The 27,345-nt window shown below is 51.7% G+C and overlaps 3 protein-coding genes across 8 annotated transcripts in view; 2 read left to right on the plus strand and 1 right to left on the minus strand.

The window, feature by feature from the left end:
* Nucleotides 1-543: 543 nt before the first annotated feature.
* Nucleotides 544-4,531, minus strand: SNRNP25 (small nuclear ribonucleoprotein U11/U12 subunit 25). The gene is made up of 6 exons (XM_058709983.1): nucleotides 4,412-4,531; nucleotides 3,706-3,899; nucleotides 2,413-2,503; nucleotides 2,068-2,173; nucleotides 1,452-1,526; nucleotides 544-984 (listed from the first exon to the last, which is right to left on the minus strand). The coding sequence occupies exons 2-6, from the start codon at nucleotides 3,745-3,747 to the stop codon at nucleotides 927-929; spliced, it is 372 nt and encodes a 123-aa protein (XP_058565966.1). The 5' UTR covers nucleotides 3,748-3,899; nucleotides 4,412-4,531; the 3' UTR covers nucleotides 544-926.
* POLR3K (RNA polymerase III subunit K) lies at nucleotides 4,066-8,886 on the plus strand. The gene is made up of 3 exons (XM_058709982.1): nucleotides 4,066-4,284; nucleotides 5,659-5,746; nucleotides 8,324-8,886. Exons 1-3 carry the CDS (start codon nucleotides 4,174-4,176, stop codon nucleotides 8,449-8,451), a joined length of 327 nt encoding a protein of 108 aa, XP_058565965.1. The 5' UTR covers nucleotides 4,066-4,173; the 3' UTR covers nucleotides 8,452-8,886.
* A 2,978-nt stretch (nucleotides 8,887-11,864) lies between these two features.
* IL9R (interleukin 9 receptor) overlaps nucleotides 11,865-27,345 on the plus strand; it is a 218,714-nt gene continuing 203,233 nt past the window's right edge. Inside the window, exons 1-10 of one of the 6 annotated variants that reach the window (XR_009256420.1) lie at nucleotides 11,865-14,446; nucleotides 18,187-18,300; nucleotides 18,609-18,720; nucleotides 18,851-19,029; nucleotides 19,544-19,689; nucleotides 20,087-20,294; nucleotides 20,789-20,894; nucleotides 21,939-22,023; nucleotides 25,019-26,076; nucleotides 26,321-26,617. Coding sequence is in view for 5 of the 6 variants with exons in the window: in XM_058709977.1 (XP_058565960.1) it covers nucleotides 14,095-14,446; nucleotides 18,187-18,300; nucleotides 18,609-18,720; nucleotides 18,851-19,029; nucleotides 19,544-19,689; nucleotides 20,087-20,294; nucleotides 20,789-20,894; nucleotides 21,939-22,023; nucleotides 23,561-24,061 (1,803 nt within the window). In the remaining variant the exon portion in view is untranslated. Of the gene's footprint in view, nucleotides 16,231-16,260; nucleotides 18,301-18,608; nucleotides 18,721-18,850; nucleotides 19,030-19,543; nucleotides 19,690-20,086; nucleotides 20,295-20,788; nucleotides 20,895-21,938; nucleotides 22,024-23,560; nucleotides 24,701-25,018; nucleotides 26,077-26,320; nucleotides 26,618-27,345 lie in introns of those variants that run through there. The other 5 variants (XM_058709980.1, XM_058709977.1, XM_058709978.1 and 2 more) reach the window with 5 other exon arrangements.

Raw genomic sequence — 27,345 nt, forward strand, 5'->3', positions numbered from 1 at the left:
TCGTGACGCTAGCTCCCGCGATTACCTTCCAGCCAGTCTCCTGACGACCACCTCATGTGGCCAGTAAACGGACTGGGAGCGTTTTAGCTGCCACTGACTTACCGGAGCTGCCTCGTCTTTCTGGCTTCTGGCTGGGGGCTGTGGAGGGAGATCCTTCAGGCCACTGGCCACCGTGCCCACAATTCCCCACAACAGGGAACTAAGCGTCAAATATACCTTCCAGTGAAGTCTCTCAGTCAGATGGATGGGAGTACACTGTCCCCCTTCCTCACAGTGACTGGCAGCTGATAATGAAAGAAGAACCCATAGCTGTGTGGTCACCCCTGCCCTCCTCCCCCCCCCCCCCCCAAGGGGAAGCATCTCCGACCCCAATACCACCTACCCAGCCGGCAGCTCAAAGTTCAGCCCCAGGCTACCTCCCTTTCCGGAAGCAGCCAAAGGGTGAAGGTGTTGCTATAGGTGAACCCTGTGAGCTGAGGCTGGGGGCCCCACCCACATACTCTTGATCCCAGGCCCTTGTTTCCCCATAAGCACAAACAGAAAGCCAGCCACTCTGCCTTTATTGCCCCCTGCTGTAGAGATCACAGTAAAAGGGTCTCATGGCCAGGGGGTGGCCACAGGGCTCAGGTGAAGCGTCCTCCACCTTAGCACTCACTTGCCCTAGTCTCTGCCCTTGCTTTCCCTCTGGGACTGGGCAGCACCAGTCCCTCCTGCCCCAAGTACTGTGGCTTTTTTACTTTTCAAACTAAGAAGCAAATGGATGAACCCTGTACAGAGGGCCAGGCCCATCTGCCACATGATTAGGGTGCTCCAGCTAGGTGCAGGCCACCTCAACACTCTTCTGCAAAAAGGGAACAGTTGTCGAAGGCTTCCTCCTGGGGGTGGGGAGAGCTTGGTCAGTAGCACGGTTGTCCTTGTCTGGAGGTTCATTTTTGCCTCAGCTTTTTGATGAAGGACACCTCATCCCGATTCCGGATACCGTAACTGAAAGAGGAGGGCTGTAGTGTGAGGTCTGTTTGTGACTCCTCACCAGAGACTCATGTCAGGGACCAAGAAAGGACAAATAGGAAGAGCACTGTGTCCAGGAAGGTGAGGAAGTGGCAGTGGCCATCACCCCATAGCCCACACTGTGGCAGCGGGCAGCCTTTCTCCTGCACACATGCTCTCACTGGCCTCCTCTGGCTGTGGGAAGCCCCACACTGCCACTAGTGAGCAGTGCTCACTCACACTGTGCTTATGCCTCCCATTCCGGTAGGAAGGGCCCCCAGGAAGCTCCTTGCAGGAAGGAGTCAGAGGAGTCAGTCCATCCAGGGACTGTGCTGGTCTTGGTTATTCCCCGGTAAGTGATTTAAGACTCCTCCTTCCAGGGAAGAGGCCCCGGCCCTCTGGCAGGGCTTGGGGCACAAGAGGGCAACACACTAGATGCAGCTCAAAATGTGGCCCCAACTTACTCTCGAAGCTTCTTCTTGTCCTCAGTGAGCTTCTCTCCTGCAGAGGTCAGGTAGTATGTCCTCCACACATAGGACCTGCAAGATTCAGATGGGGATTCAGCTAAACCACAAGCACGGTGACTGGCCAGCTGGGATGCAGGGGCTGTGTGTGAGATGAGCTCAAGGTGCTCAGTCCTGGGGGCCCAGGGCAGGTGGCCTCTTCTTGGCCTTTCCTGCACCACGTATGCACCGGGCATGAGGCAGCTGTAAGGAAGCACTGCTCTCAACGGGCTGTGTGGGGCGGCTGGGAGCCAAACACACCTTATTAACAAAACAGGCGGCAATACCAACACACAGGCAACAAGACATCTGACCTAGTGGGAGTGAGGAGAGCACCCATGTAAAGATGGGGTGGGGCTGCCGAAAGCTGCCCCATCCGTAACCAGGGAGACCACTTCCGGCCACTGGAAATGCTATCTAGGTGAGGTGAAAGAGCAGCTGAGGCAGGACTCCCAGGCATGGAGGCAGCCACCACGTCTCCACGCTTGGGACAGGGAGCTCAGACCCCGCTGGCACTTTGCAGCATTCAGGCAGCAGGTGCTCGTGCTGCACCAGCCCTTCCTGTGGCTCCACTTACCAGCTGATGTGCTGAATGCCTCCTTCCCGCTCCTGCCTGAGCTGCACGTATCTCTGAATGGCCTTCTTCAGGTCCAGGACCGTAGCATTCTGTACCACAACCACAGCTGCAACACAAAAGGAGAACAGCCGTGGCGGGGAGCCACAGCCTCGGATGGCAGGAAAGGAACCCAGAAGCTCTGTCCAGATGGTTTTGGATGGCGATTCAGATCTGGCTAGGGTAGGCTTGTGCTTGCCCCAGTATCCTTGGACGTGGCCCTTGAGTTTCCCACTGAGCAGCCATGTTAGCATCTTGCCTGTGTGAAAACTCAGACTGCATGGTCCAAAAGGAGAAGGGAGCACTTACGCATTATTTCTCCATCCATCTTGCACACTCGGACTGTCATTGCTTGGCCATATTCTAGTGCTATTTGTGAATTGACCTCTTCTAAAGTAACCTACAAAAAGACCAAGGGTGAAAGTGGGATCCCTGCCTCTCTTTACCATCCCAAACAGCAACAAAAGAAAGCAAGCTGATAGTGTCCAAAAAGCAGTACCGTATTTTATGAAGAACAAGAAACAAAAGTTCTTGCTTGTATGTTAGGGTTTTCCCCAGTTCCACCCACACGTTTGTATTTAATGTGCAAAGTGGATAGGATCTCGGGAGAAAGAGGAGTGCAGAAACAGGAGGATGAGGATCAGATCCGGGTTCTGGGGCTCGGTAGCAGGAAGAACGATGCCAGTTGAGTCTGAGAGCCCCTAATTACCAGGATTCAGGCCAGGGCCCAGGACAATGTAGACGTGAGTCTACCTTTACCTTTACCATCCTTGTTATTTTGCTCATATTGGAGTTTTATTTTTTTAACGTTTATTTATTTTTGAGACAGAGAGAGATAGAGCACGAACGGGGGAGTGTCAGAGAGAGGGAGGCACAGAATCGGAAACAGGCTCCAGGCTCTGAGCTGTCAGCACAGAGCCGGACGCGGGGCTCCAACCCACGAACTATGAGATCGTGACCTGAGCTGAAGTCGGACGCTTAGCCGACTGAGCCACCCAGGCGCCCCTGGAGTTTTATTTTTTAAGTGTATTATTTTTTAGTTGTATTACAATGTTTTATCATTACCGTGTTGTGGCGTCCTGGTAAATCTTGCACACTTGACTCATGTCTACATTGTCCTGGGCCCTGGCCTGAATCCTGGTAATTAGGGGCTCTCAGACTGAACTGACACTGTTCTTCCTGCTACAAGGATTTCAAGACAGGACCGTCCTGAGGCACACTGAAGGCTGATAAGTGAAAAACCATCAATGCTGATCTGGTCTTTACGTAAAATTTCACTGTTTTGTTTATCACATACTTATTCACATGACCTTCGAGTTTTTGAAACAGTGTATTGAAAGGTCATATAGCCTGACTTTTTTTTTTTTTTTTTTTTTTTTTTTTAATTTTGTTGTGGTTTGTTTCGACCCCTTTAAATTCTGCTCGCCAGGTGAGAGCCTCGTTCGCCCACCCAACCCCCACCTCCATCCCCGCCCCGGTTAAGACCTTCGTTTGAGCCCAGAGGCGCCTTCCCCTAGCTCCCCATCAGGGCCTCCAGAGGTCTGTCAGCGGGAGCACCGCCCGGCGGGGAACGACACCCGGCGGCTCCCCGCCCGCGCGCACCTGGATCGGTAGATCGCATAGCAGCGGGTCCTGCACGACCATGGCGAGACCCTCCTGGAACACGTCTACCGCCTCGGAGTGTGGCAGCGCCTCCTCTTCGTCCTCATCGTCCTCGGGCGTCTCGGGCCGCACAGCCACCTCCTCCTCCGCCTGCTCCAGGGCGCCTCTTAGTCCCCAGGCACGTCCCGCGCTACCTGTTGGGGTACGCGACGGAGGCGGGGCGCTCACCCGCGGGGACAGCAGCCCAGTCGCGGGATTTGCGAGGGGCGGGGCCGCCACGAGGACCAATGAGAAGCGCGAGGCGGCCTGCCGCAGTGCTCACTGGGAACGCGAAATCGGCGTTTCCATTGGTAGGCCGGGAGGTGGGGCGGATTCCCGAACCAATGTGAGCTGGAGACGGGCCTGGTGTCAGTGCCCCGCGGCCGGACGCGGGGGTTGCCGGTAGCTTGCGGGACCCAGGCGGCCGCCATGCTGCTCTTCTGCCCGGGTTGCGGGAATGGGCTAATCGTGGAAGAGGGACAGCGCTGCCACCGCTTCGCCTGCAACACCTGCCCCTACGTGCACAACATCACCCGCAAGGTGGGGCCCAGAGGCCGGCGCCGAGCCGGGAACCTCCCGTTTCCCCTCCCACCAGCCCCGAGTCCGCCTTCATGCGCCCTTGCTCTCGCAGCCACTTCCCGTCGGATGCAGATCCTGTGGTCCCTACCTTGATCCGGCTGTTTGTCCCGCCCCACTGCCGTCACCTTGGGCTCCGTCCAGTCATCTCCTGGCGTTGCAGTCCTAACCTCGCCCTCGGGCTTCCGGCCCGCGCGCGCGTTCCCTTCACTGTATTCACGGCAGCTGCCCGAGTGATCCTGTCAACGTTTAGGTCAGATCAAGTCCGTCCTGTGCTCGAAAAGTCTCAGTATCTCCCCCGCACATTCCCAGGGCCGGGTAGGCTCTGACGCCAGCACCTCTCCGCGACCTTCCAAGTCTGATGGCACGTCCTAATGTACTCTTCGTCCCCAGCAACAGCAGCCTCTTGGAGGAGCCCCCATTGCGCACGTGCTACCCGGGCTTTTGCACATGCCTTCTGCTCGGCTTACTTTTCCCCTAGATAACCATGCCACTCGTTGGTCGTGTCTTAAGTGACTGCTGCGTTTAAAACTTCAGCTCCTCCCCCCATTTTGTCCGCCTTCCCTTTTTTATTTTAATCCATCGGACTCCTTGCCTTCTAATATACTTTGTAACTTAGGTGCTTTATCACTACTAAGACATAAGGTGTAAGGAAAGCAATGATGTTTGTTTTGTACCCTGTTATGCTCTGGTGTGAACCTGGAATGTAGTGAAATAATGCACTCTCTTGTAAGTTGTTATTTTGCCTTGATAATAGCATCCTTATTTATTAGCACGCTTTTACTTTTTAGAAGCAGAGCCCTCCCTCCTAATGTTTGTGTATTACTCTGCCGCAGGGCTGTGTTGTGGGAGTTTAGGATCTGAAACTGGGAAGAGTGAACTCTTAGGTAACCCTGAAATTTCAAGGATGGGTGGTAAAACTTGGGAAGGAAGCCCAATGTGACCCGCTTTGAAAGCTCTCTGGCTGGGCTCCCCAGCCAAGTGGTACGCTTTGGCTTTATTGTGTTTCTCTCTTTTTGGGTTATGTAGTACCGTAGAAGTGTGAGATCCCACCTGTGCTGTTTTCCTTCCTGCTCTGGCGTGTCATCCAGTCCTCGCAGAGATTTTTTTTTCTCACCAGTGACTTTTTCTCTTCTTTTGGGGGGTATCCCAAGCCTGGATCCTCTAAATCCCAATGGCAAGTCCTGCTCTGTGAGAGTAGAAACTGTTTTCTTTTAGTAACCCTCTAGTCTGCCTTGAAGGAAGTCTGGCGAGACACTTGAGGACAGGTATGGTTTGGTGACCCAGGTTTGTAATGTTCCCTTACTTGGAGCCTGAAGACTTGCTGTTGTTTGTTAGGTAACAAATCGGAAATACCCAAAGCTGAAAGAAGTGGATGATGTGCTTGGTGGAGCAGCTGCCTGGGAGAATGTTGACTCTACTGCAGGTGAGACGGAACCTTTTCTTTTTTTTTCAACGTTTTTTATTTATTTTTGGGACAGAGAGAGACATAGCATGAACGGGGGAGGGGCAGAGAGAGAGGGAGACACAGAACCGGAAACAGGCTCCAGGCTCCGAGCCATCAGCCCAGAGCCTGACGCGGGGCTCGAACTCACGGACCGCGAGATCGTGACCTGGCTGAAGTCGGACGCTTAACCGACTGCGCCACCCAGGCGCCCCGAGACGGAACCTTTTCTGGTACTGAGCTGTGGAGAGAGATGAGGCTGTTGAGGCTGCTTACGGTGACACTTCCACATGTCCGAATCAGTGATGTACTTGGAGGAAGTGAGCTTCTAAAAATAGAAAGTGTGTTAATGTTTTCCTTTAATAATTCGTTGCTAAGACAGACAGTATAGGCACAGACCTAGACTAGAGTCTCAGAGTGACCTCTTCATGTTTTATGACCTTGCTGGGCTCTCTTGACCTTTCTGGGGCTATTCCATATTCCCTGATTATGAGAGCGTGAAGTGAGTCGATCCAACACACTCCATAGCTGTGATGATACCAACAATGACAGGACTGAAAGAAGTCAGAGCCTAAGGGAAAAAATTCCGGTGTCGATTTTTAAAAGTTAGTGCCCGAGAGCTTTAAAGTGCTTTTTTTTTTTTTTTTTCTTTTTTTCAATATATGAAATTTATTGTCAGATTGGTTTCCATACGACACCCAGTGCTCATCCCAAAAGGTGCCCTCCTCAATACCCATCACCCACCCTCCCACCCCCCATCAACCCTCAGTTTGTTCTCAGTTTTTAAGAGTCTCTTATGCTTTGGGGGCGCCTGGGTGGCGCAGTCGGTTAAGCGTCCGACTTCAGCCAGGTCACGATCTCGCGGTCCGTGAGTTTGAGCCCCGCGTCAGGCTCTGGGCTGATGGCTCGGAGCCTGGAGCCTGTTTCTGATTCTGTGTCTCCCTCTCTCTGCCCCTCCCCCGTTCATGCTCTGTCTCTCTCTGTCCCAAAAATAAATAAAAAACGTTGAAAAAAAAAAAAAAGTTTAAAGAGTCTCTTATGCTTTGGCTCTCTTCCCCTCTAACCTCTTTTTTTTTTCCTTTCCCTCCCCCATGGGTTTCTGTTAAGTTTCTCAGGATCCACATAAGAGTGAAAACATATCGTATCTGTCTTTCTCTGTATGGCTTATTTCACTTAGCATCACACTCTCCAGTTCCACCCACGTTGCTACAAAGGGCCGTATTTCGTTCTTTCTCATTGCCCTGTAGTACTCCATTGTGTATATAAACCACATCTTCTTTATCCATTCATCAGTTGATGGACATTTAGGCTCTTTCCATAATTTGGCTATTGTTGAGAGTGCTGCTGTAAACTTTGGGGTACAAGTGCCTCTATGCATCAGCACTCCTGTATCCCTTGGGACAATTCCTAGCAGTGCTACTGCTGGGTCATAGGGTAGGTCTATTTTTAATTTTGTGAGGAACCTCCACACTGTTTTCCAGAGTGGCTGCACCAGTTTGCATTCCCACCAACAGTGCAAGAGGGTTCCCGTAAAGTGCTTTTTTTTAAGTCTTGTTTCATATCTGATAGAGGTAAACATGGGCAAGGAAGGAAAGAGGAGAGCCCTAGACACGCCTGTACTTAGTGGAGGAAGAGCCAACTTCTGCTTAGTACCATCTTTTTTTCCCCTCTGGAAGAACATCCAAATTTGATAGGGTAAAATTAGCATTGGCAGAATTCGTCAAAAGGAGATGAATTATGTACCTAGTGTTCAAAATGGTGTTTGAGAGTGTTTGAAGGTGTTATGAAGAGTAGGGTCAGTTTCTCAAAGTGAAATAACTTTGCCTCGAGGCACTTTGCACAGGTGTGGGGGGTGTGGTGAGATCTTCATAAGAATAGCCTGAGGAACTGTTGCCAAAAGGGATCCCTAAATTGTCTTTTTTTTTTTTTTAAGTTTATTTGTTTTGAGAGAGAGAGAGAGAGAGAGAGAGAGAGTGTGTGTGAATAGGGGAGGGGCAGACAGAGAAGGAGAGAGAGAATCCCAAGCAGGCTCTGTGTTGTCAGCACAGAGCCCCACACAGGGCTCAAACTCACGAACCGTGAGGTCACGACCTGAGGCGCCCCTGGATCCCTAAATGTAAGGGGAAGTGGATTCATCATACACTGGGGGCTCCCCTGGGAAGATGAGAAGGCGCTGGTGATGGAAATGCACTCAGAAGATTCTTCAGGGAGTGGACCCCATAATGCACATGGTAGCCATGAGTCAATTTTCATGTTACATTTCCAACCAGTCTTCAGCCAGATTAGAAAAGAAAAATGGGACCCCCGGAAGGATGCAGGAGTGTTTTCCAAGTCGTAGGTATCCTCAGTTCCCTCAGTGTGAGAGCATAGGGGGAATGTTGCCACTAACTGTAGCCTTAAATCATGGTACAAGGTAGCCTAGGCAAAGGGTACCAGATGAATGCAGCAGGAGGAGGGTCTTTACTGCCTTTCCACAACACCTACTCTTAAGCGGTGTGTTTTGGTCATTAACATCATCTTTTTGAATAATGTGAGTCACTTGTTTTTTCTTGTTGCTAGAGTCCTGCCCGAAATGCGAGCATCCTCGTGCCTATTTTATGCAGCTTCAGACCCGCTCTGCAGATGAGCCAATGACCACTTTCTACAAATGCTGCAATGCTCAGTGTGGACACCGCTGGAGGGACTAGGGCCAGGCTGGCCCAGCTGTGTCAGTGTCTGCTCACCTTGTTCTCCAGGGTAAATTCCCAGTCGGGAGTGTGAACTGGGTCCTGAGTTTTTGCTGGTGTGGCAGAAAGCTAACCCTTTTAGGGTAGCAGCCCAGGATGTCAGCAAATTAGCTTATCTGCCAGTGAGCAGGTGAGCTCATTTATGTCCAGGGAGATTTTGTTTGTGGGGGGAAGTGTATCCATAACGTAGTGTACTCTGTCTGTGGTCCTGTTGGTTTATCTTTTACATGAATTGGGTAATTGGTATTCTCTCACCACCAGCTCTCTGAGATATGTACCCTGTTTGCACAACTGATAAAGTTTTACAATTTAGTACGTTAGATGTCCCTAAGTACCTGTTAATTGCAAACTTAATCACAATCTGTTGTGAATATTTAATTAAAATAGAAAACCCAATACTGCTTTTTCAGTGTTTTAATTAAATGCCTTGAGAAGTAGACATCAAACAACTGCCATACTTAGGGCTTTCCTGGTCACAAAATTGCTCATAACATGGATTTCAATGTATCATTTCTGTTCTTGTTTCCTAGGATTGCAGTAAATGTATTAGATAGAACGTCTTTATATTTTCTTTCATCTTTCCATTTGCAAAAGAAAAAGGACACCTCAGACTAGATGGGGACAGGATGGCAGTTTGTGGATGGATAAGTTTCTTTCTCAGGACCTCAGACTTAATTATTTTTCCAAATCGCTCTCTTTTTTTTTCCTTTGTTAAAGTTTATTCGTTTATTTAGAGAGAGAGAGAGAGAGAGCGCGAGCGAGCACACGTGCCATGAACTGGGGAGGGGCAGAGAGAGGATCCCCAGCAGGGAACCTGACTTGGGGCTCAATCTCACAAACCATGATCATGACCTTGAGCCAAAATTAAGAGTTGGATGTTCAACTGAGTCACCCAGGCACCCCTTCCAAATCTCTTGATAATAAAGTCTCACTTGTGAAATCATGAGCTATAAATTTATGCCTCTAAGACAGATTTGTACTTTTTTTGAGAGTTGGTATCTTTCCCAGAAGTGATTAAGCTTTAAGTTTGACATGATGGTTTTCTTTTTGCCGTGACACATAGGCCAGGTCCTGAGCCCATCGTCTCTGGTTAGATTCTAAAACAGCTTGTTCTGGTTGTACCAATGTGAGTTTATAACGTGGGTGGTACCTTTAGTGTCTCCTATGTATGCCATCAGTTTTATTTCCTCAGATCTTCTCTGTGTGTTTGCTGTCGGGTCAGTGGTGAATATCGTGTGCTCTGATGTTAGCCTGCATGTCCGCTTAGCTGGGAGACCTCAGTCAAATCGCTGAACCTCTGCCTTTATTTTGTCATGTGCAAAATGGTGGTAATGATTGTCAATTTCAGGGGTTTACAGACTCTTTCTGTAAAGGGCCAGATAGTACATACACTTTATGGGGCAAGAATCAAAATCTAGGAAAAGAAACTTCCGTAACTTTTTTATAGACGAAATTCAAAGTGTAACCGTAGTAATTGTGTACAGCATTTTATGATGGTGGTCTACTGATGAAAAGAATGGGTATCATTTTGCTTGACTGGGGTTCAAAGGTAGCGTTTCTTGTCATCAAAGTAGATTACAAATATGCATCTGGTAAAGCTGGTTAAGTGCCTGAGAGCAAATGAAGTTAACTGTTGATGTTACCAGTAGATTGAATAGAGTCAATACTGATGAGAGACACAGTTTCCACAAAGGATTTGCCGTATTACGTTTTAGCAGGTTCTAATCCGTGTTCTACCGAATTAGTGTTTTCTCAACTTTGAAAATATTCGTGTTTGCAGTTGTCGGGCTGTTCCACAGACCATGCATACAGGCTAATTCTTCAGTTGCTTCTCAGCTCTGTGCTGAGGCCTTGACTCGTGGAAGAAACAGTTGAGCAGAATCAGTAACATCTGTGGATTCATCATGATTCAAGGAAAATTACTTCAAATCATTTTCCTCATTAAAAATTTTTTTTTTAAGTTTATTGATTTTGAGAGGCAGCGTGCGAGCGGGAGAGGGGCAGAGAGGGAGGGAGGGAGGGAGAGATCAAAAGTCCGATGTTTAACTGACTGAGCTAACTTGCTGCCCCTCATTTGCCTCATTTTTGTTTGACTATTGCTGTTGCTTTCAGTGTCCTTAGGTTTTAGAACAGCTGTTTTCCAAAACGCCTATAGTCTTAAATTCATTTTCTCTGGGCCTGACTTCTTCAGCTGCTGCAATTAAAGGCAAGTCATTGTCAGAAAGTGGTTTTCCTGGCTTGGTTAACAAATGAGGCATTAAGTAATTTAATATGGTTGCTTCATTTTTTTATTTAGTTTTTTTGAAGAAACTCTGTGGTGTATGGAGAATAGTGCCAGTGACTTAGTGCTTAGGCTGATAATGTTGACCGGCTGAGGTGTCATTGCATCATAAACAGCCCTTTGCCATCCAATTGATGATGAAATAATCTACACTGTGCCTTGAAAATGTGACATTCAGCGTCCACTTTTCTTGTTTTGTAATGATGGAGATGCACTGCTACTAGGTTAAGGAAAAAAAAAGAATATATAGGGCTGCTTCATATTTAGGACTCTGACTAATCCTAGTGATTTTCCAGAACTCTCCTTGGCTCCCTCCTATCATCCAGGAAGGGCACTGTGTTGACTTTCACTGATGTCCTCTCTTACCTGTTTTCCTAGTACTTTGCGCTGTTACGATGCATTCTTTTTATTTAAGTTACTGTGTTTGGGGCACCTGGATGACTCAGTTGGCTGAGTGTCTGATTCTTGATTTCAGCTGAGGTCATGATCCCAGGGTCATGGGATTGAGCCCCAAGTCAGGCTCCATGCCAGCGTGGACAGTGCTTAAGATTCTCTCTCTCCCTCTGCCCCTCTCCCCTGCTCATGAACTTGCATTCTCTCTCGAAAATAAAATAAGTAAATAATAGATAGATAGATAGATAAGAATAATAATACAAAACGAGAGGGGCGTTTGGGTGGCTCAGTCGGTTAAGCGTCTGACTTCTGCTCAGGTCATGATCTCACGGTTTGTGAGTTTGAGCCCCGCGTCAGACTCTGTGCTGACAGCTCAGAGCCTGGAGCTTGCTCCGGATTCTGTGTCTCCCTCTCTCTCTGCCCTTCCCCTGCTCGTGCTGTGTCTCTCTCTCAAAAACAAATGTCATCAAAAAAAAATGAGATACTGGGGTGCCTGGGTGGCGCAGTCGGTTAAGCGTCCGACTTCAGCCAGGTCACGATCTCGCGGTCCATGAGTTCGAGCCCCGCGTCGGGCTCTGGGCTGATGGCTCGGAGCCTGGAGCCTGTTTCCGATTCTGTGTCTCCCTCTCTCTCTGCCCCTCCCCCGTTCATGCTCTGTCTCTCTCTGTCCCAAAAATAAATTAAAAAACGTTGAAAAAAAAAATTAAAAAAAAAAAAAATGAGATACTGTATTTTTCTCATATACTTTCCTTGTGGTTCTTTTTTATAGTGTGTGTCTCTCCTCCCATATTTCCTGTTTATCCGTTGGAACCATATTTTCCTTTACATCTTCGAGCATAGTTAGAGTAGCTGCTTTAAAACCTGTGCTGTTTCCAACAATTTAGTCCTGGGAGTCTGTGTGCATTGATTACCTTTCTTCTTAAGTGTGGATCACGTAATTCTGTTCTTATGTCTAATGTTCTTGGATTCGTCTTGGAAATTATGAATGATATAGACCATAGATACCAGATTCTGTTATGTTTCTCTGGAGAGTGTTGATTTTTTAATTTATATATAAAGCAGAGCGTAAACTTTTGTGTCTCTGAGATAGGCAGCCGCTGAAACTTCTGTTCAGGTTGTTTAACCTTAGCTGGGCTGTTTAGAGTTGGCCTGTATACATATAGTTCGGAGGGTCATCCAGAAATTTTGGTATAGTGTATATATGTCTGTCTGTCTGTACGTATGTAGAGTTTAGATGTAGAATTTGGTGCTCTCCTCTCTAGCTTTTTTTTCCTTCCAGGATTTCCTCCCTTTCCAGCTTTTGTGGTCTCTACCTTAGGGGTCATGGTGTGGATGGTGTGGTCTGCTGGACTTAAGGTAGCAAATCCTAGTTTCAACAAGGTGAGAGAGGGACCCTGACAGAGAGAAGGAAGCTCTCTTTCTAAGGATACCAGAGAAGCTTCAGTCAATATACACATATGTGCTTGTCGTAGGGAAGATGGGCGCCAAGCTGATTAAATTTTAAAGTGGAAAGATGTATGATTTATGTTTCTGGCCGTTCCTAAGGTGTTGTGTGAGCTGGAGCCTTTGAGTTCATCTCTCTGTGGGTCCTGGTGTCCTCAGACCCCAGAGCTGTAGCTCTGGGGTATCTGAAACTTGCCCAAGATGTTTTGATGCACAGAGCACACACATGCATGTTGAACTGTGACCTTATTTGGTACCCCAAGGAGCACAGACCCGATAAGTAAATGAAAAGATGCATATCTTCACTAATAATCAGTGAAGTGTAAATGAAAGCAACCCTGAGGTATCTTTGCCTATCAGACAGGCAAAGATTTAAAAGATTGATAATGTACACAGCTGGCGACAGGCATTCTTACATTTCTGTTGTGAGTAGAAGTTGGTATGTTTTTGGAATGTCACTTGGCAGGGTCAGTATTTTTAAATGCTGAACCTAAGACCCCACAGTTCCACCTCTAGCATTATTATTATTTTTTTTTTAGTGTTCATTTATTTTTGAGAGAGAGAGAGAGAGAGAGAGAGAGAGAGAGAGAGAGAGAATGAACGGGGGAAGGGTAGAGAGAGAGGGAGACAACAGAATCCAAAGCAAGCTCCAGGCTCTGGGCTGTCAGCACAGAGCCTGACATGACGTTTGAACCCACACACCGTGAGATCATGACCTGAGCTGAAGTCAGACGCTTAACCAATTGAGCCACCCAGGCACCCCTTACCTCTAGCAATGATTTGTATAGAAGTACTCATTCTGATGAGTTAAGGCCCATGCCCAGACTTGTTCACTGCCTTGTTTAAAGTTGCATATGTGCACTGGAAATTAATATAATGGTATGTATCTCAAGAAATAAAAAACATATAGGCAGCAATCCACAGGTCCATCAGCGGGATTATTGAGCCATGGCATGTGCTACCCTTAAAGGCATATGAAAGGTTTTTATGTGCTGACCTAGAAGGATGTTGAGAATAGCCAGAGGAACAAAGAGCCTGCAAAGCTCAGCACAGTATGAATCCATTAAAAATGTCCTGGGTGGCTCAGTCGGTTAAGCATCCATTTTGGCTCGGGTCATGATCTCTCAGTTTGTGGGTTCGAGCCCCGTGTCGGGCTTTGTGCTGACAGCTCAGAGCCTGGAGCCTGCTTCGGATTCTGTGTCTCCCTCTCTCTCTGCCCCTCCCCTGCTCACGCTCTCTCTCTCTCTCTCTCTCTCTCTCAAAAATAAATAAACATTGAAAATAAAAAATCTTTAAAAATGTCCATTTGTTTGAGCTTCAGCTTTGTCTGGAAGGACTTGTGCCTAACGTCTCGCAGAGGCTCCCTCTGGGGTGAAACAAAGGGGAGTCTTGTTTTTTACTTTTCTTTTGTATCATTTGTTTTTCTTTAACTGAGAAGACATTAATTTTGTGTTTAACATTCTCTCCAGTGGTGTTTCTTGGGAGGAATGCAGCAGACACTCCACCAATCAAAGGTCGAATCACCAAAGCCTACCTTTGGTGTCATGGGGAAAGAAGGATCATCCCACCTTCTAGTTCCCGGGTTTATGATTAGTGGTAGCAGTTGTCTCTCAACCCCACTTGGGACAGCTGCTCTGATCTGCATCGTGGTTTCAGATGTGGGCGGCCTGTGTCAGCCTGCCGTGGGAGGCTCACGTCACTGCTCACTGCAGTTATATCCTGAATCAGGCAGAGAGACTTCGCTGCAAACACAGGAGCGGTCACCTCCAGGTCTGGAGGTTGGTGGGGGGGGGGGGGGCCTCCGACTTGCCATGGGACCCAGCAGATGCATCTGGGAAGGTGAGTCTGTGATTTGGACTTCTCTACACTCAAGTCAGCATGAGTGGATGGCAGAGAGTGGCAGACAGCAGGCCATCCCTGGGCCCTGGGAGGAGCCTGTGGATGGACTTTGAAGCGGTTGGGAGCATCGCCCTAGTTTTACCTCCTCGGGTGTCCTGGTCTTGGATGTCTCCAAGAGACAGCATGTTGGCAGTATTTGCTGAAGAATGACAGCTATCACTACCTGGCCTGAGTACCATTGGGCAGAGGGAAGGATCCGAGTTTGTCACGTTGAGTTTTAGGTATGGAAGACTTTGCTTCCTCAATAACAGCGAGGGGTGGTTCTGGGGCCAGATGGTCTGAGATTGCGATGGCCATGAGTGGAGATGAAGACCAGGCCCTGCAGCTGGCAAAACCTCTTCAAACCCGCATGCCCTTGGGGGGCCTTCGGGCAGAAGAGAAGCCAGGGTCTTGGGATCGCCCCTTTGGAGCTATGGGTGGCAGCACGTGAGGGTGGGGTTCCAGAAGGAGGATCAACTCTGCCAAGCAGAAGAAGGGGAGATGAGGATTTGTGCTCAAGTAACATCCAGAGTCCTGCTCCCAGGGGCCCAAAGCATCAACACCATTTAAAGGCAAGGTCAGTGTCTGTAGGGAGATTCGGGATGCGTTTCTTACCCTGTTGGGGCTAGGTGCAGGGGGCACAACATAAATCAGACAGTGTCTCACCTTGGAAGAGCCTTGTGTAAAGAGGCAGCTTAGCAGTGAGCTTTGCTGACATGGCCACAAAGGTGCTATGAGGGAGTCTCTGGGCAGAGGAGGTCAGTTAACACGTGCAGGAAGAGAAGGTGCATCGTTTTTCTCCGTTTAGCCCCCAGGCCCCCCAAAGAGAACTTTGTCGACACCCTTACTCTGAGCTGCTCCCACAGCACTACCTGCTACCCTGCTTCTGTCATGAGCTGACTGGCTTTGCTTTGTCATGTCTGGTCTGGCCAGAGAGACCCTAGGGAGCTTGGGGAGTGCTTCATGAAGGAAGGGGCATGTGATACGGAAGGAAGTCGGGCAGAGGAGACAGTGTGAGGTGGATTAGACCAGCAGGAGACCTAGAGTGAGTTCCATTTTTTAAAAAAAATATATATAGTCTGGGAGCCTGGATGGCTCAGTTGGTTAAGCATCTGACGGTTGGTTTTATCTCAGGTAATGATCTCACAGTTGATACACGGAGCCCCATGTTGGGGCCTGTACTGGGTGTGGAGTCTGCTCGGGATTCTCTCTCTCGCTCCCTCTCTCTGCCCGTCCCTTGCTCACTCACGTGCTCTCTCGCTCGCTCTCTCTCTCCCCCCTCCCTCCCCCCAAATAAATAAATAAATAAGTAAACTTAAAAAAATAAAAATATAGACTGTTTAAGAGGGGACACTAAGTGGATGCAGTAATCTGCATGAAGCCAACTTGGAGGATGGTCTGCAGGCACCCTCATCTGGCAGGGATTCCTCTGGCATCAGGTGAGTGCTCAGGGTGTGAGGGCCAGGGAAGGTGAGGGTCTGAGTCTGTCTGGAAACCTTTCCCTGCAGCATACTTCCTTGTGGCAGTGTGTGAAGGTTCTGATGCAGGAGTCCAGCTATAAGGCAGCCCTTAACTTTGTGGCGGGCCAGGAAACCAGGGCAGGAAATCTGGGAGGCCCTAGTGGTCCGACCTCATGGACTTGACCCTGAGGAGGGTCATGGAGGAGATGTGTCCTGAGAAGGGACCAGAGTGCTTGTGGGCTGAAGGCGGTGGCCGCAGACCTGATGGGGGAGGGGCAGGGCTGGGTGCTGGCGTCAGCCGCGCTCCCTGGCAAGACTGTCGCGAGGGAGAGACACTGGCTTCCCTCCTCCTGCTCTGACAGCCATCCTGTGAGATGGTCCGGGGTTGTCTGAGCTGTGATTAGATCTCCCTCGTGTCATCCCAGTGCCTGTTCCAGGACCACGGAGTATGCGGATGGGGGTTTCTACACTGCCTGGCCCAGTTTCTGTTGTCAAGGACGTGGGTAGCCCAGAGGAGACAGAGGCCAGTGGTGCCCAGGCTTTCATGGCAACTGGCTGGACACATGCTAAGAACAGAGGTGCCAGGTGCCAGGTGTGGGGCAGCACGCCACCCTGCCCAGCTCACTTTGTAGAGACAGAAGCCTTCTCTGTGGGAAGAGTTCTCAGAGGAGAAGCAGGGACCATCCCCCCAGGTGGCCCTGCATAGGTCTCCGCTGCTCCCACAGGGTGGGTCCTGGCCCTGGTAGCTCTCAGCTGTCCCTGCTCTGGGGCCTGTTGAGCTTGGAGGCACCCCACCCTGTGCTCTCGAACCATCTGGGATGGTCTGGCCCAGCTGGCCCAATTCTGCATAGACGGAGGGCTCCTTCCACTGGGACCTGGGTTAGCTCTTCAGCTTGAAGTGGCTGCTGTGCCTCAGGCCCCCCGACCTGATGCTCGCTCTGATCCTGTCACTACACACCCTGACCACGGGCTGTTGTCCGGCTGCTCCCCCGTCTCCACCCAATCACTGTGCAGGAGGGGACAGACGCTGGGGGGGGGGGGGGCGGTAAACTCCCTACAGCCTCCCATGCTGTGGCTGGTGCTGCTAGGTGACGCTGCTTGCTAGGAAAGGGTGCAGTCTTCCTGAGCATGGATCTTAACAGGGGTCAGTCCTGTGGGTACATGGCTAGGCTGCTGGGGTGTTGGGGTGGTGTCTGCCCCCCCTGCGTGTGTGCAGGCTCCTTGAAGGTTTACGTGCTGTGGTCTGTGCTGCTTTTTTGCCTCCTTATCACCCATCAGGCTTGCATAACCAGGCTGGCCCTGCTTCCTGCTTAGGAACTATCAGCGCACCATCTGGAGCTACAAATAGGGTGATAGGAAGTCAACAGCCTCCCAGCACCCAGGCACTTGTGAACACCCAGTCCCTTCGTCTCCAGCTTACCCCTGGTCCCCCCAGGGATCCTGTTGCTCAGGCTGGCACTCCTCTCTTGGGGTGCTCTCCTTCGCGGGACCGGCACCTTCTAAACAGGGATGCGATCGACAGAGCTTAGGGACTGCAGTTTTATTGCAAGGACACGCCACTGCGATCCTCCTACCTAATCCTGGGCCAGAACATTGGGATGGGTCTTTGTTTAAGGAGACAGGATGTGTAGACGTTGGCTGTGTGACCCTGGGCAAGGCATTTCCCCTCCTTGGGACTCAGCTTGCTTGTCTGTGTGTAGGGACGGTCTTTCTACCTCACAGGGCTGCTGTGGGAACTCAAGTGTATGAGGCAAGCTACGCAGTCGGCACAAAGTTACCCTTACCCTGCCTTCCTTGCACGACAGGACCTGGGCCCAGCAACAGGGGGCTGTATTGGCAGAGGATGCCTGTCCCAGAGAAGAAACGTGTAGGCAGACTCAGACACATAGCTGGTTCAGAGTCCAGCACCCACCAGAAGATCTGGGTTGGAGGGCACCATGCTATATGCTGTAGCCACGAATCTTTGGTCTGGCCAATGTATCTTTCTGAGCTTCAGTTTCTTATGGGAGCAGCTCAGGCAGTGGTGTCCAATCCCTGTCATGGGACATGGTGAGGGTATTGGTGGTGACCCACTCAGAGCTGTCAGTGAGGAGCACACTCCATAGGCAGTGGACCTCATGGGGAGCATGCCTCACAGGGGGAGCCCTCACGGTGAGCACCTATCAGGGGGCTTCTCTCCACAGAGAGCAGCCCTCATGGTGACTGTCCCCAGGGGGGTGCTCTCAGCCCAGTTCCTTGCAGGATGGACCTTGGAGACTGAGGCCCTGATGCGGGAGTTGAGTACCTGGCTCCTGATCTGCACGTGCATCAGCCCTTGGGTTGGCTTGGGAGTCTCCATCCACGGGGAAGGAGGAGGTGAGGGCTGGGCACTGGTGTCTGTGTGAGGCCAGGGGGTGGAGGGCTTGGGGGGCAGGGCTGTCATCTGTCTCACTCCACAGCGAAGGCTTTGGCTCGAACTGTGCTTGGGGCTGTCCTCCAGGGACCAACCTGGACTTCATTCCCACCCATGCACCATGGGTCAGAGCCCATCACCTCCCAGCCCTGCCCTTGATGCATTGTCTTGGGATCATTCTCAGGGGACTGCCCTGTCAGAGTGTCAGCTGCTAGGTACTAATCCTGCCCTGAAGCAGCCGTCGTGAGCTCCCAAACGTCACTGTTCCCAGGGCTCGGGGCTGGATCTTTCATCTGCCTCAACAACAACATCCTAAGGATCGACTGCCACTGGTCTGCTGTAGAGCTGGGTCAGGGCCCCAGTCCCTGGCTCCTCTTTACCAGGTGAGGCTGGAGGGCCAGGCCCACCTGGGCAGGGGACAGGGGCCAGTGGTGAGAACGGGTCCCCATGATAGCAGCAGTAGGGGCTGGGCTGGTGCAGAGGCCCCTCGGTGGCGACATATACCCTTTCCAGCAACCAGGCCGTGGGCAGCAATCACAGATGTGTCTTCCGGGCCAGCGAGTGCACTCTGGTGCTGCCACCTGAGGAGGTGCTTGTGCCTTCTGACAACTTCACCATCACTTTCCACCGTTACGTCTCTGGGAAGGAGCAGATCAGCCTGGTGGACCCACAGTACCTGCCCCGGAGACATGGTGAGGCCTGGGGTAGGGTGCTTTGGTGGGGAACATCCTGGCTTCATGGGGATTGGGGGCAGGGTCCCATTGCCCTTAACCTCCATGGCTCAGTGGGTGCTCTGTGTGTCCCTGCTAAGAGACACCCAGGGCTATGAGCGAGCAGGGCCCCTGGGAGGGAGGGGCCCACTGGTTAGTGGAGAGGTAGGGTTCAGGAGGAGGACGAAGACTCAGGGCCGTAAGTTGGGGCAAGGGTACAACTTGAGTCACTTGAAATACACTTCAGTCACAGTAGGAAGAAGTCCGGTAAGACCCTGGGAAGCTTATGGCTGCAGGGGCCGTAGGAACTCACTGTCATCTCGTCCCACCTGAGGCCTCACTGGGAGACAGCAGCAGGGAGGAGATGGAGACCTGCCTCCCAGTGAGGCCCCTTGTCTGGAAGGGCCTTGACCATTCCCTGCCCCCAGCATTTTTCAGACCCCCGGTGCTGGGCATGCTGACACGCACACCCTCACGTGGCCTCATTCTGTTTCAGTGAAGCTGGACCCTCCCTCTGATTTGCAGAGCAATGTCAGCTCTGACTACTGTGTCCTGACCTGGAGCGTCAGTCCTGCTTTGGAGCCTCTGATCTCCATGCTCAGCTATGAGCTGGCCTTCAAGAGGCAGGGGGAGACCTGGGAGGTAACGCTGGGCTGACTACTCCAGGGGCCTCTCTCTTCTGGGAGCAGCAGCCAAGGGCCACTCGGGAGATGTCAACTTGGAATAATGAGGAGGGGAGGTGGCCAGAGTCAGGAGTGTGACTGTGCACATGTGCATTTGTATGTGAGTGTACCTGTGTGTACGTGAATATGTGTCTTTTATATGTGTGATGAGCACCGGGTATGCCTATATATATGAGTGTGTGAGTGTAGTGAGCGTGTTTGTGTGTGCAAGCGCACAGGGGGGTAGATGAGTGTCAGTGTGTGTACATGTACCTGCGTGTGTGCCTGTGTGTGCGGTTGTGTGTGTGCATGTGTGTTCTTGAGGGCTGATGGACCCTGTCACCCTCAGCAAATGACAACTGTTCTCTACCCCACAGCAGGCCCAGCACAGGGATCACATCTTTGGGGTGACCTGGCTCAGGCTTGAAGCCATCGAGTTGGACCCTGGTTCCAGCTACGAGGCCAGGCTGCGCGTCCAGATGGCCTCACCGGAGGATGACCTGGCGGAGGAACAGCACTATGCGGGCCAGTGGAGTGACTGGAGCCAGCCTGTGTGCTTTCCCTCTCCCCAGACCTCTGCCCGAGGTGGGGGTCTCCCTCCCAGAGCGCCTCCCTTCCCATGTTTGTCACACCCTCCCACCTTTTCACCCCCCCTGGAACTTCCTCCCTGAGGCAGTTATACCCCGGTTGACCACCTTCCCCTGGAAATCTGAGATTTTTAACTTGCCAAGCATTGGGCTTCTTGGAAAGTATAGTTATTGTCTGTCACTGGGAGTGAGTGTGGCCCACCAGGCCTATGCTTCTGGCTCTGGAGGCTGGACATGGTCTCATCTCCCTAGGAAGGGCTGGGCTGGGCCGTTACCTGCTAGGAAGGGTGGCTGACACTGATGACCTTGCGGATGGAGGAGGTGAGACCCAGGGGTAGGTGATTCATTAGCAGGCATGATGCAAACCTCTGTGGCCTATGAGAAAATTTCCACTGTGGCCCGGGGCACTCCCAGGGGTGCTTTGCCATGTGGACTGGAAGGAACATCCTGGTGCCAAGGAGGCTCACGACCCTGGGCCCTTCCTACCCACAGGCTCCCTGTTATCACCTCGGGGGCAGCCTGACGGCACCCTTGTCGCTGTACCTGTCTTTCTGCTACTGACCAGCCTGACCTGCCTCCTGTTCAAGCTTTCACCCAGGTCGGTAGCCAAGGTGTGTGTGTGTGTGTGTGTGTGTGTGTGTGTGCGCGCGCGCGCGCACGCGCGCATGTGTGTGTGCATGAATGTGTTCATGTGACTCTGGGTGAGTTTCCGTGTGCATGTCAATGTGTGTGCATGTGAGTCAGTATGTCTGTGTGTAGGTGTGTGGTAGGTGGGGCATCTCGGGCCAAACCTCTGGCCCTGGATGGGGTGGGGGGGTTTTAACCCTCTGCGCTGGACCTGTGGGGGAGTTCCTCAGTTGCCAGGTGAGGAAGCGGGTGCTTGGTGGGGCTGTGAAGGCCAGGCTCGACCTGGGAGCATAAGAAAATGCCTGAAGCGTGGGAACCTGTGTGTGACAAGATCTGGTTTATATTTTGAGAATACATTTTGGGGGTACAAGGATATGGAGAGGACCTGCTGGGAGGCCAGTGGTGGTGTCCAGAAGGAGGAGAGAGAAGCAGAGGGGGAGCAAAGTGGAGGAAACTGCCAGGTCTTAGGAAGAGAAACCTAGGGGTCAGATGAGGTGGGACTGGGGACTCTTGAGGTGGGGAGCTGGAGAGGCCACTTCCTCCCCTGGGAGGCTGGTGAGGCTGCTGGGGACCTGTTGTGTTGGAGCCCTGTGCCACACCCTCGTGACAGGGCCAGTGGGTCTGTTGCTCAGTGAGGAGTCAGGTGGGGGAGGAAGCTGCCCCCTGTCTGCCGGGAGCACAGTGTGGTTCCCGAAGGTGCCAGCTCCCTCTGTGGGCTGTGGACACAAGCGGTCACCTTGTAGCCCTGAACCCACCATGACAGCTCATCCTGTAAAGGACACGTGTCTTGGTATAAGTCAGTTCTATGGGGCCCTTAGGCAGGGAGGCCACAGGGGCAAGTGTCGGGTCTTGGAGCCAACAAGAGGTAAGAATGGCAGCAGCCCAGGTGAAGCAGGGCCACCTCTGGCTGGAAGAGAGCAAAGCTCCTGCAGGGACATCATGCCTCCTGGAGCTGGGCCTCCAAGGGCCCTCCTTGGGCGTGCATAGGCCTCCAGGTGTCCTCTCTTGGCCCCAGGGTGAAGAGAAGCTTCTACCAGAACGTGCCGTCTCCAGTGGCCTTCTTCCAGTCCCTGTACAGTGTGCACAATGGGGACTTCCAGGTGCGTGCACAGCTCACGGCAGGGGTTGAGGGAGAGTCTGGGCTTGCCTACATTCTGACCCGACAAAGATGTGGACTTCTGGTGAGAGTTGGGGGCTAGCATGGGGGCCTTTGTCAGTGCTTTCAGCTTTTTTTGGTATATGTAGTCGGTTTACATTTACACGCTGTGTCTCAAATGCATCAGAACAATTAGCTTTATTCTCTGTTGTGGGTTTCTTTTCATTTCTGAGTAGCAGCCCCTGTGAGGTGTATGGTCAGTTTAAGGTGCAAACAATGGTGCTGTCTGCAGCTGCCACACGTCTCGTCCCCGCTTCTTCTCTGAAGGTTTCTGCGGGGAGGACCCGGTGCTTATACTATCCCTGGGGCCTTCGGTGGTCTATGGGCTACCGCTCTGGTGGCCACTGTGGAGTGCCTGGCCTCTCCTGTTCCCCTGGGTAGCACGCTGGCACCATGAGCACTGAGTACACTCCACACGTGTCTCTTTGTGGTGCCACGGTGAGTACTACCTGGAGGGTCGCATCAGACACCTCCCCCTCCCCCCCCAGCCCCCCACTGGCCTGGAGGCTCCTGCCCCTCGCTGGGCAGGAGGGGGGCAGGGAGCAGCCCCAGCAGGTGGTCTCAGGTTCCCCACTGTGGGTGGTGGACGGGAGGTGATGCTTCCTGGTGCCCTCGGACCTGCTCTTCCCTGATCCCCTTGCCGTTGCCGGGTTTCCCTCTGCCTAGTCCTTGTGTTTCTCAAAAGGGAGCCCAGAAAATTTAAAAAAGAAAATTAAAGAGGGAGCCCAGTTCTCAAGATTGTTGCCCAAAAGTATAACTCAAAGCTTAAAGCTGAGCGTTTTGTCCTTGGTGGAGGCCACCCCCTTTTCTCAGGCAGTGTCCATCACTGTCAAGACCCCTGGGGTGTCTGGGCACGAAGGCAGATTCCATCACCCTGGAATGTATCTTCTGGGCTGCGGGCACCCAGCCCTCCTCTGTAGACCCATGTCACCAGCCAGGGTATTTAGAACCCTCCAGTGGTGATATGGAGCCATGGGTCGGCTGTCCAGGGAGCAGGGCAGTAACAGAGGGTGAGGTATGCGTGGTCCATTTGGTGGTGATTCCTGGTCCCACATAGGAAATACTTTCCTGTAGGAGGTGGGGGCCTCCTGTGGCTCCACGGATGGGTCCAGGTCTGCTGCCCTTAGCCCAAAGGTGCTGGTTCCAACAGCATCTCAGTGTGTGTGTGATGGGGGTTCAAGAGGGGGTGCCCAGTCTCTGTAGCTGATGGAAGTGCCTAGAGCAGCGGCCAGGGGTTCTCTCTGTCCTCGACACCTGTCACCAGCATGGATTACTGAGGGTCCTGAAGAGACTCAGGGTCCTGTGCTGAGGCTGGGCTGGCACATGGAGGGTGAGACAACATGTTCCAAGCACAGTCATTGCTTGGACTCTGGGTGAGGATGTCTGGAGAGCTTCTTGGAGGAGCAGGGGAAGCTCCTTCCAGGGAGAGTCCTGAACATGCTGCCTGAGCCCTTCCCCCCACCCCCCATGCTCTGTTCTAGACCTGGATAGGGGCCCACAGAACCGGTCTGCTGCCGAGCCAGGACTGTGTCAGTTCCCCGAGAAGAGCCTCGGAGTCTAGTGTCCAGGAGGCCATTGCGTGGCTGACCTATGGCCCAGTGGATCCCTGGCAGTCAGTGGTCCTGGAGGAAGAGGAGAAAGGCCCACGTCCTGGCCTCCCAGAGGCTGTGTTGTTAGCAGGTCGTGTGGCACAGGGAGAGCAGCCACCTGCCTACCTGCCACAGGAGGACTGGGTCCCTGGGAGCCCCACCAGGCCAGCTCTCCCACAGGCAGAGGGCAGCAGTGGTGACTACTGTGCCTTGGGCTGTCCCGGGGCGTGCCACCCCTCGACCTTCCCAGGAAACACGCAGAGCTCTGGGCCCAGCCTGGCTTTGGCCTGTGGCCTCTCCTGTGACCAGCAGAGCCTGGATGCCACGCAAGGAGGGACCTATGTGGGAGTTGGTCACAGAGAGGAGCAAGACCCTGGTGAATGTGTCGCATGAGGCCCTCAGGGCACTTTCTTTGCTCCTACCCTTTGCGGACGCTGGCTTTGATGTAGAACCCTGATGAGGCCAGCTGCATAATGTGCATCATGTGGAAAATGGACTAAAGTCTCTGAGAATGAAGCCCCTGCACAGATATCCTGTCCAGATGGAGGCCGAAAATCCCTCCTCTCTCCCCTCCCCGCAGCATCCTACCACGCAGCTCCCACTTCTGGCTCCCTCCCTGCCTTCTGGCTCCACCCTGGTCCCTCACAGAAGTGGGGGTGTTGGCTCCACAGCCTGTTCTGCCCTCACTCCCTTAAAGGGCCAGCCGGCACCCAACAGACACAGAGGAGGTGCTGTGACCGGGCGGAGTGTTGTCTTTCTGTGCCTCCCTGAGGTACCTCTGCTACTGAGATTAAAAGGGATTCAGTGGTTGTTTCAAACTGCTGCTGACTGGGAGAGGGGCCCACAGGAAGTGCAGGGGGTGGGGGTCTGTCTATTCTCGGGTTTTCTGGGGTTGGAGATGCTGACATTTTGAAGTTAGCATCCAAATGGAGACCTGTCCCTCTCTGGGTGACCGACCAGAGAGGGCACCTCTGCATGAGTCTCTGGTGTCCCCTGAGGCCTGTACAGAAAAAACAAACAAACAAACAAACACTTGTGGACCCAGGCTCCCAAAGGCAAAGGCTTCCTCTGCCTCAGACAGGCATCCCCCTCCCCTCTGCGTGCCTGCGGAGGCCCCTGGGGTTTTGTGGGGAGCCTCAGCTGAGCCAGATCATGGTCAGAAGGGGTGAGGCAGGACCCAGAATGTATTTTTAGCGTGTAGAGAGAGGAGGGGTGTGGACGGAAGTGAGGTGTAGGCATGTTCAGCTCTAACCAAGGATAGAAAAAATAGCATGAATCACCCGCCCCTTGGGGAGCCCTGGCCTGGGGTATTATTATAGCAGCATCCGCGTGGCTTCTGTGGCTTCACAGGGAACCTGGGCCACCTGCATATGACGAGTGACCCCCACAGCGGGGATGCCTCTTGTGCGTGGCCGGAGACATTGTTCCTGTGAGTCACACATCTTCTCTCGGTGGCGCCCGGAGACCTGGCTTTGGGAGTGTGCAGCCTTAGAGGCTGTGTGACGGTACACGAGACACTCCTGCCCCTTCAGCCTGTGGGACTAACAGTACCTCGTAAGTGTTGCTGTGAGTTCACCCGAGCAAGCTGCCTGCATATCTTGGTGCCCAGAAAACGCGTTTCCCTTTTTTGTGACGAGATGACCCTTGGACGCTTGTGCTGTGATCCGGTTTCCAGCAGAGCAAGGTTTGAAGACCTTGGGATGAGGAAGTCGCCGAGCGCTGGGCACTGAAGGAGTCAGAGAGCAGGCGGCTGGCAGCTGGAGCCCTCACACAGCTGGTGGTTTGAGGGATTGGCCTCACGGCGTGGGCTGGAGCTCAGATGTCCAAAATTTGGCCAGCTGGGCTGCAGAGGGTCTGGAAAGCCAAGCTGAGAGCAGTGAGGGAAGGGGACTCTCCCTGGCGAGGGAGGATGCACAGTGGCTTCTCTTTCTTTCTTTCTTTCTTTCTTTCTTTCTTTCTTTCTTTCTTTCTTTCTTTCTTTCTTTCTTTCTTTCTTTCGTTCTTTTTAAAAGATTTTTTATTTTTAATTAATCTCTGCACCCAATGTAGGGCTAGAACCCATAACTCCAAGATCAAGATTCGCATGCTCCAGAGACTGAGACAGCCAGGTGGCCCTCTTTCTTTAATTTTCAATGTGGTGAAATTCACATAATCTAAACGTAACTCTTCTAAAGTGTTCAATTCAGTGACAGTTAGTACATGCATAATATTGCCCAACTGTCATCACTCTCAAAGGAAATCCCCTTCCTATTAAGCGGTCCCCCCGCACCCCCCACACTGTGCCCTGTGCAGCTCTTTGCCTGCTTCCCGTCTCTGTGGCTTTGCCTATTCTGGACACTTTGTATAAATATAGTCATATAATATGTGACTTTCTGCACAGCCTTTTCCCTCAGCATAGTGTTTTTGAGGTTTATCCACTTTATTTTTTTTTTCCAACGTTTTTTTTTTTTTTTTTTTAATTTTTGGGACAGAGAGAGACAGAGCATGAACGGGGGAGGGGCAGAGAGAGAGGGAGACACAGAATCGGAAACAGGCTCCAGGCTCCGAGCCGTCAGCCCAGAGCCCGACGCGGGGCTCGAACTCACGGACCGCGAGATCGTGACCTGGCTGAAGTCGGACGCTTAACCGACTGCGCCACCCAGGCGCCCTGAGGTTTATCCACTTTAGAGAATGGGCACCTCAGTCCTTATTGTGGCCAAATATTACTCCATTGTGTGGGTAGGCCACATGTAGTTCATTCATCCTTCTGGAGGGCATTTGGGTTGTTTCCACTCTTTCACTGTTGTGAACAGTACTGCTGTGAACATCCGTGTGCAAGTTTTTGTTCCTATACCCGTTGTCTATGTTTTTGTGTATATTTCTTGGAGTGGAATTGCTAGATCGTGTTAACTATGTTTAGACTTTTTGAGGAACCACTGAACTGTTCTCCACAGTGACTTCAACATTTTACATCGGGGGCGCCTGGGTGGCGCCGTCGGTTGAGCGTCCGACTTCAGCCAGGTCACGATCTCGCGGTCCGTGAGTTCGAGCCCCGCGTCAGGCTCTGGGCCGATGGCTCGGAGCCTGGAGCCTGTTTCCGATTCTGTGTCTCCCTCTCTCTCTGCCCCTCTCCCGCCCGTTCATGCTCTGTCTCTCTCTGTCCCAAAAATAAATAAAAAACATTAAAAAAAAAAAATTAAAAAGCAAAACAAAACAAAACATTTTGCATCGGTAATGTACTCCGGTTTCAATTGCTACATATCCTCACCAACTATTGGTAGTGTCCTTTTTTTTTTTTTTTTTTTAAGTTGCTCTTCTGATGGGTACAAAGTGGTACCTCTGCATGATTTTGACTTGCATTTCCCCGGTGGCTGGTGATGTTGAGTATCTTTTCATGTGTTACTTGTGTATTTTCTTTGGAGACAAGCTTGTTCAGGTCCTTTGCCTGTTTTTTAATCGGGTTGCTTGTCCCTGTGCTGTTGTAGGAGCTCTTTCTTTATTCTGGACACTAAACTCATATCAGATATTCCATTTGCAAATATTTTCTTACATTCTGCATGTTATTTGGTGTCATACACAATAGATTATTGCCTAATCCAACCCCAATAAACACATAAAATTATGCTTAACGTCTTTAGACATCAGAAAAATGAAAATGAAAACCACACTGAGTTGCCGCTTCACACCCATTAGAATGG

The sequence above is a fragment of the Neofelis nebulosa genome, chromosome 18 (genome assembly GCF_028018385.1).
Source record: "Neofelis nebulosa isolate mNeoNeb1 chromosome 18, mNeoNeb1.pri, whole genome shotgun sequence".
In the NCBI taxonomy this organism is placed as follows: Eukaryota; Metazoa; Chordata; class Mammalia; order Carnivora; family Felidae; genus Neofelis; species Neofelis nebulosa.

What these genes read in the sequence shown, in the direction of transcription:
- SNRNP25 (XM_058709983.1), bottom strand. Translation starts at nt 3,747, where the DNA reads ATGGTCGTGCAGGACCCGCTGCTATGCGATCTACCGATCCAG. An exon ending in GATGGATGGAGAAATAATGC is followed by an intron (nt 2,174 to 2,412) that starts GTAAGTGCTCCC and finishes TTTGTGTTGCAG; the next exon opens with CTGTGGTTGTGGTACAGAAT. An exon ending in GGCATTCAGCACATCAGCTG is followed by an intron (nt 1,527 to 2,067) that starts GTAAGTGGAGCC and finishes TGAATCTTGCAG; the next exon opens with GTCCTATGTGTGGAGGACAT.
- POLR3K (XM_058709982.1), top strand. Translation starts at nt 4,174, where the DNA reads ATGCTGCTCTTCTGCCCGGGTTGCGGGAATGGGCTAATCGTGGAAGAG. An exon ending in TGCACAACATCACCCGCAAG is followed by an intron (nt 4,285 to 5,658) that starts GTGGGGCCCAGA and finishes GTTGTTTGTTAG; the next exon opens with GTAACAAATCGGAAATACCC. An exon ending in GAATGTTGACTCTACTGCAG is followed by an intron (nt 5,747 to 8,323) that starts GTGAGACGGAAC and finishes TCTTGTTGCTAG; the next exon opens with AGTCCTGCCCGAAATGCGAG.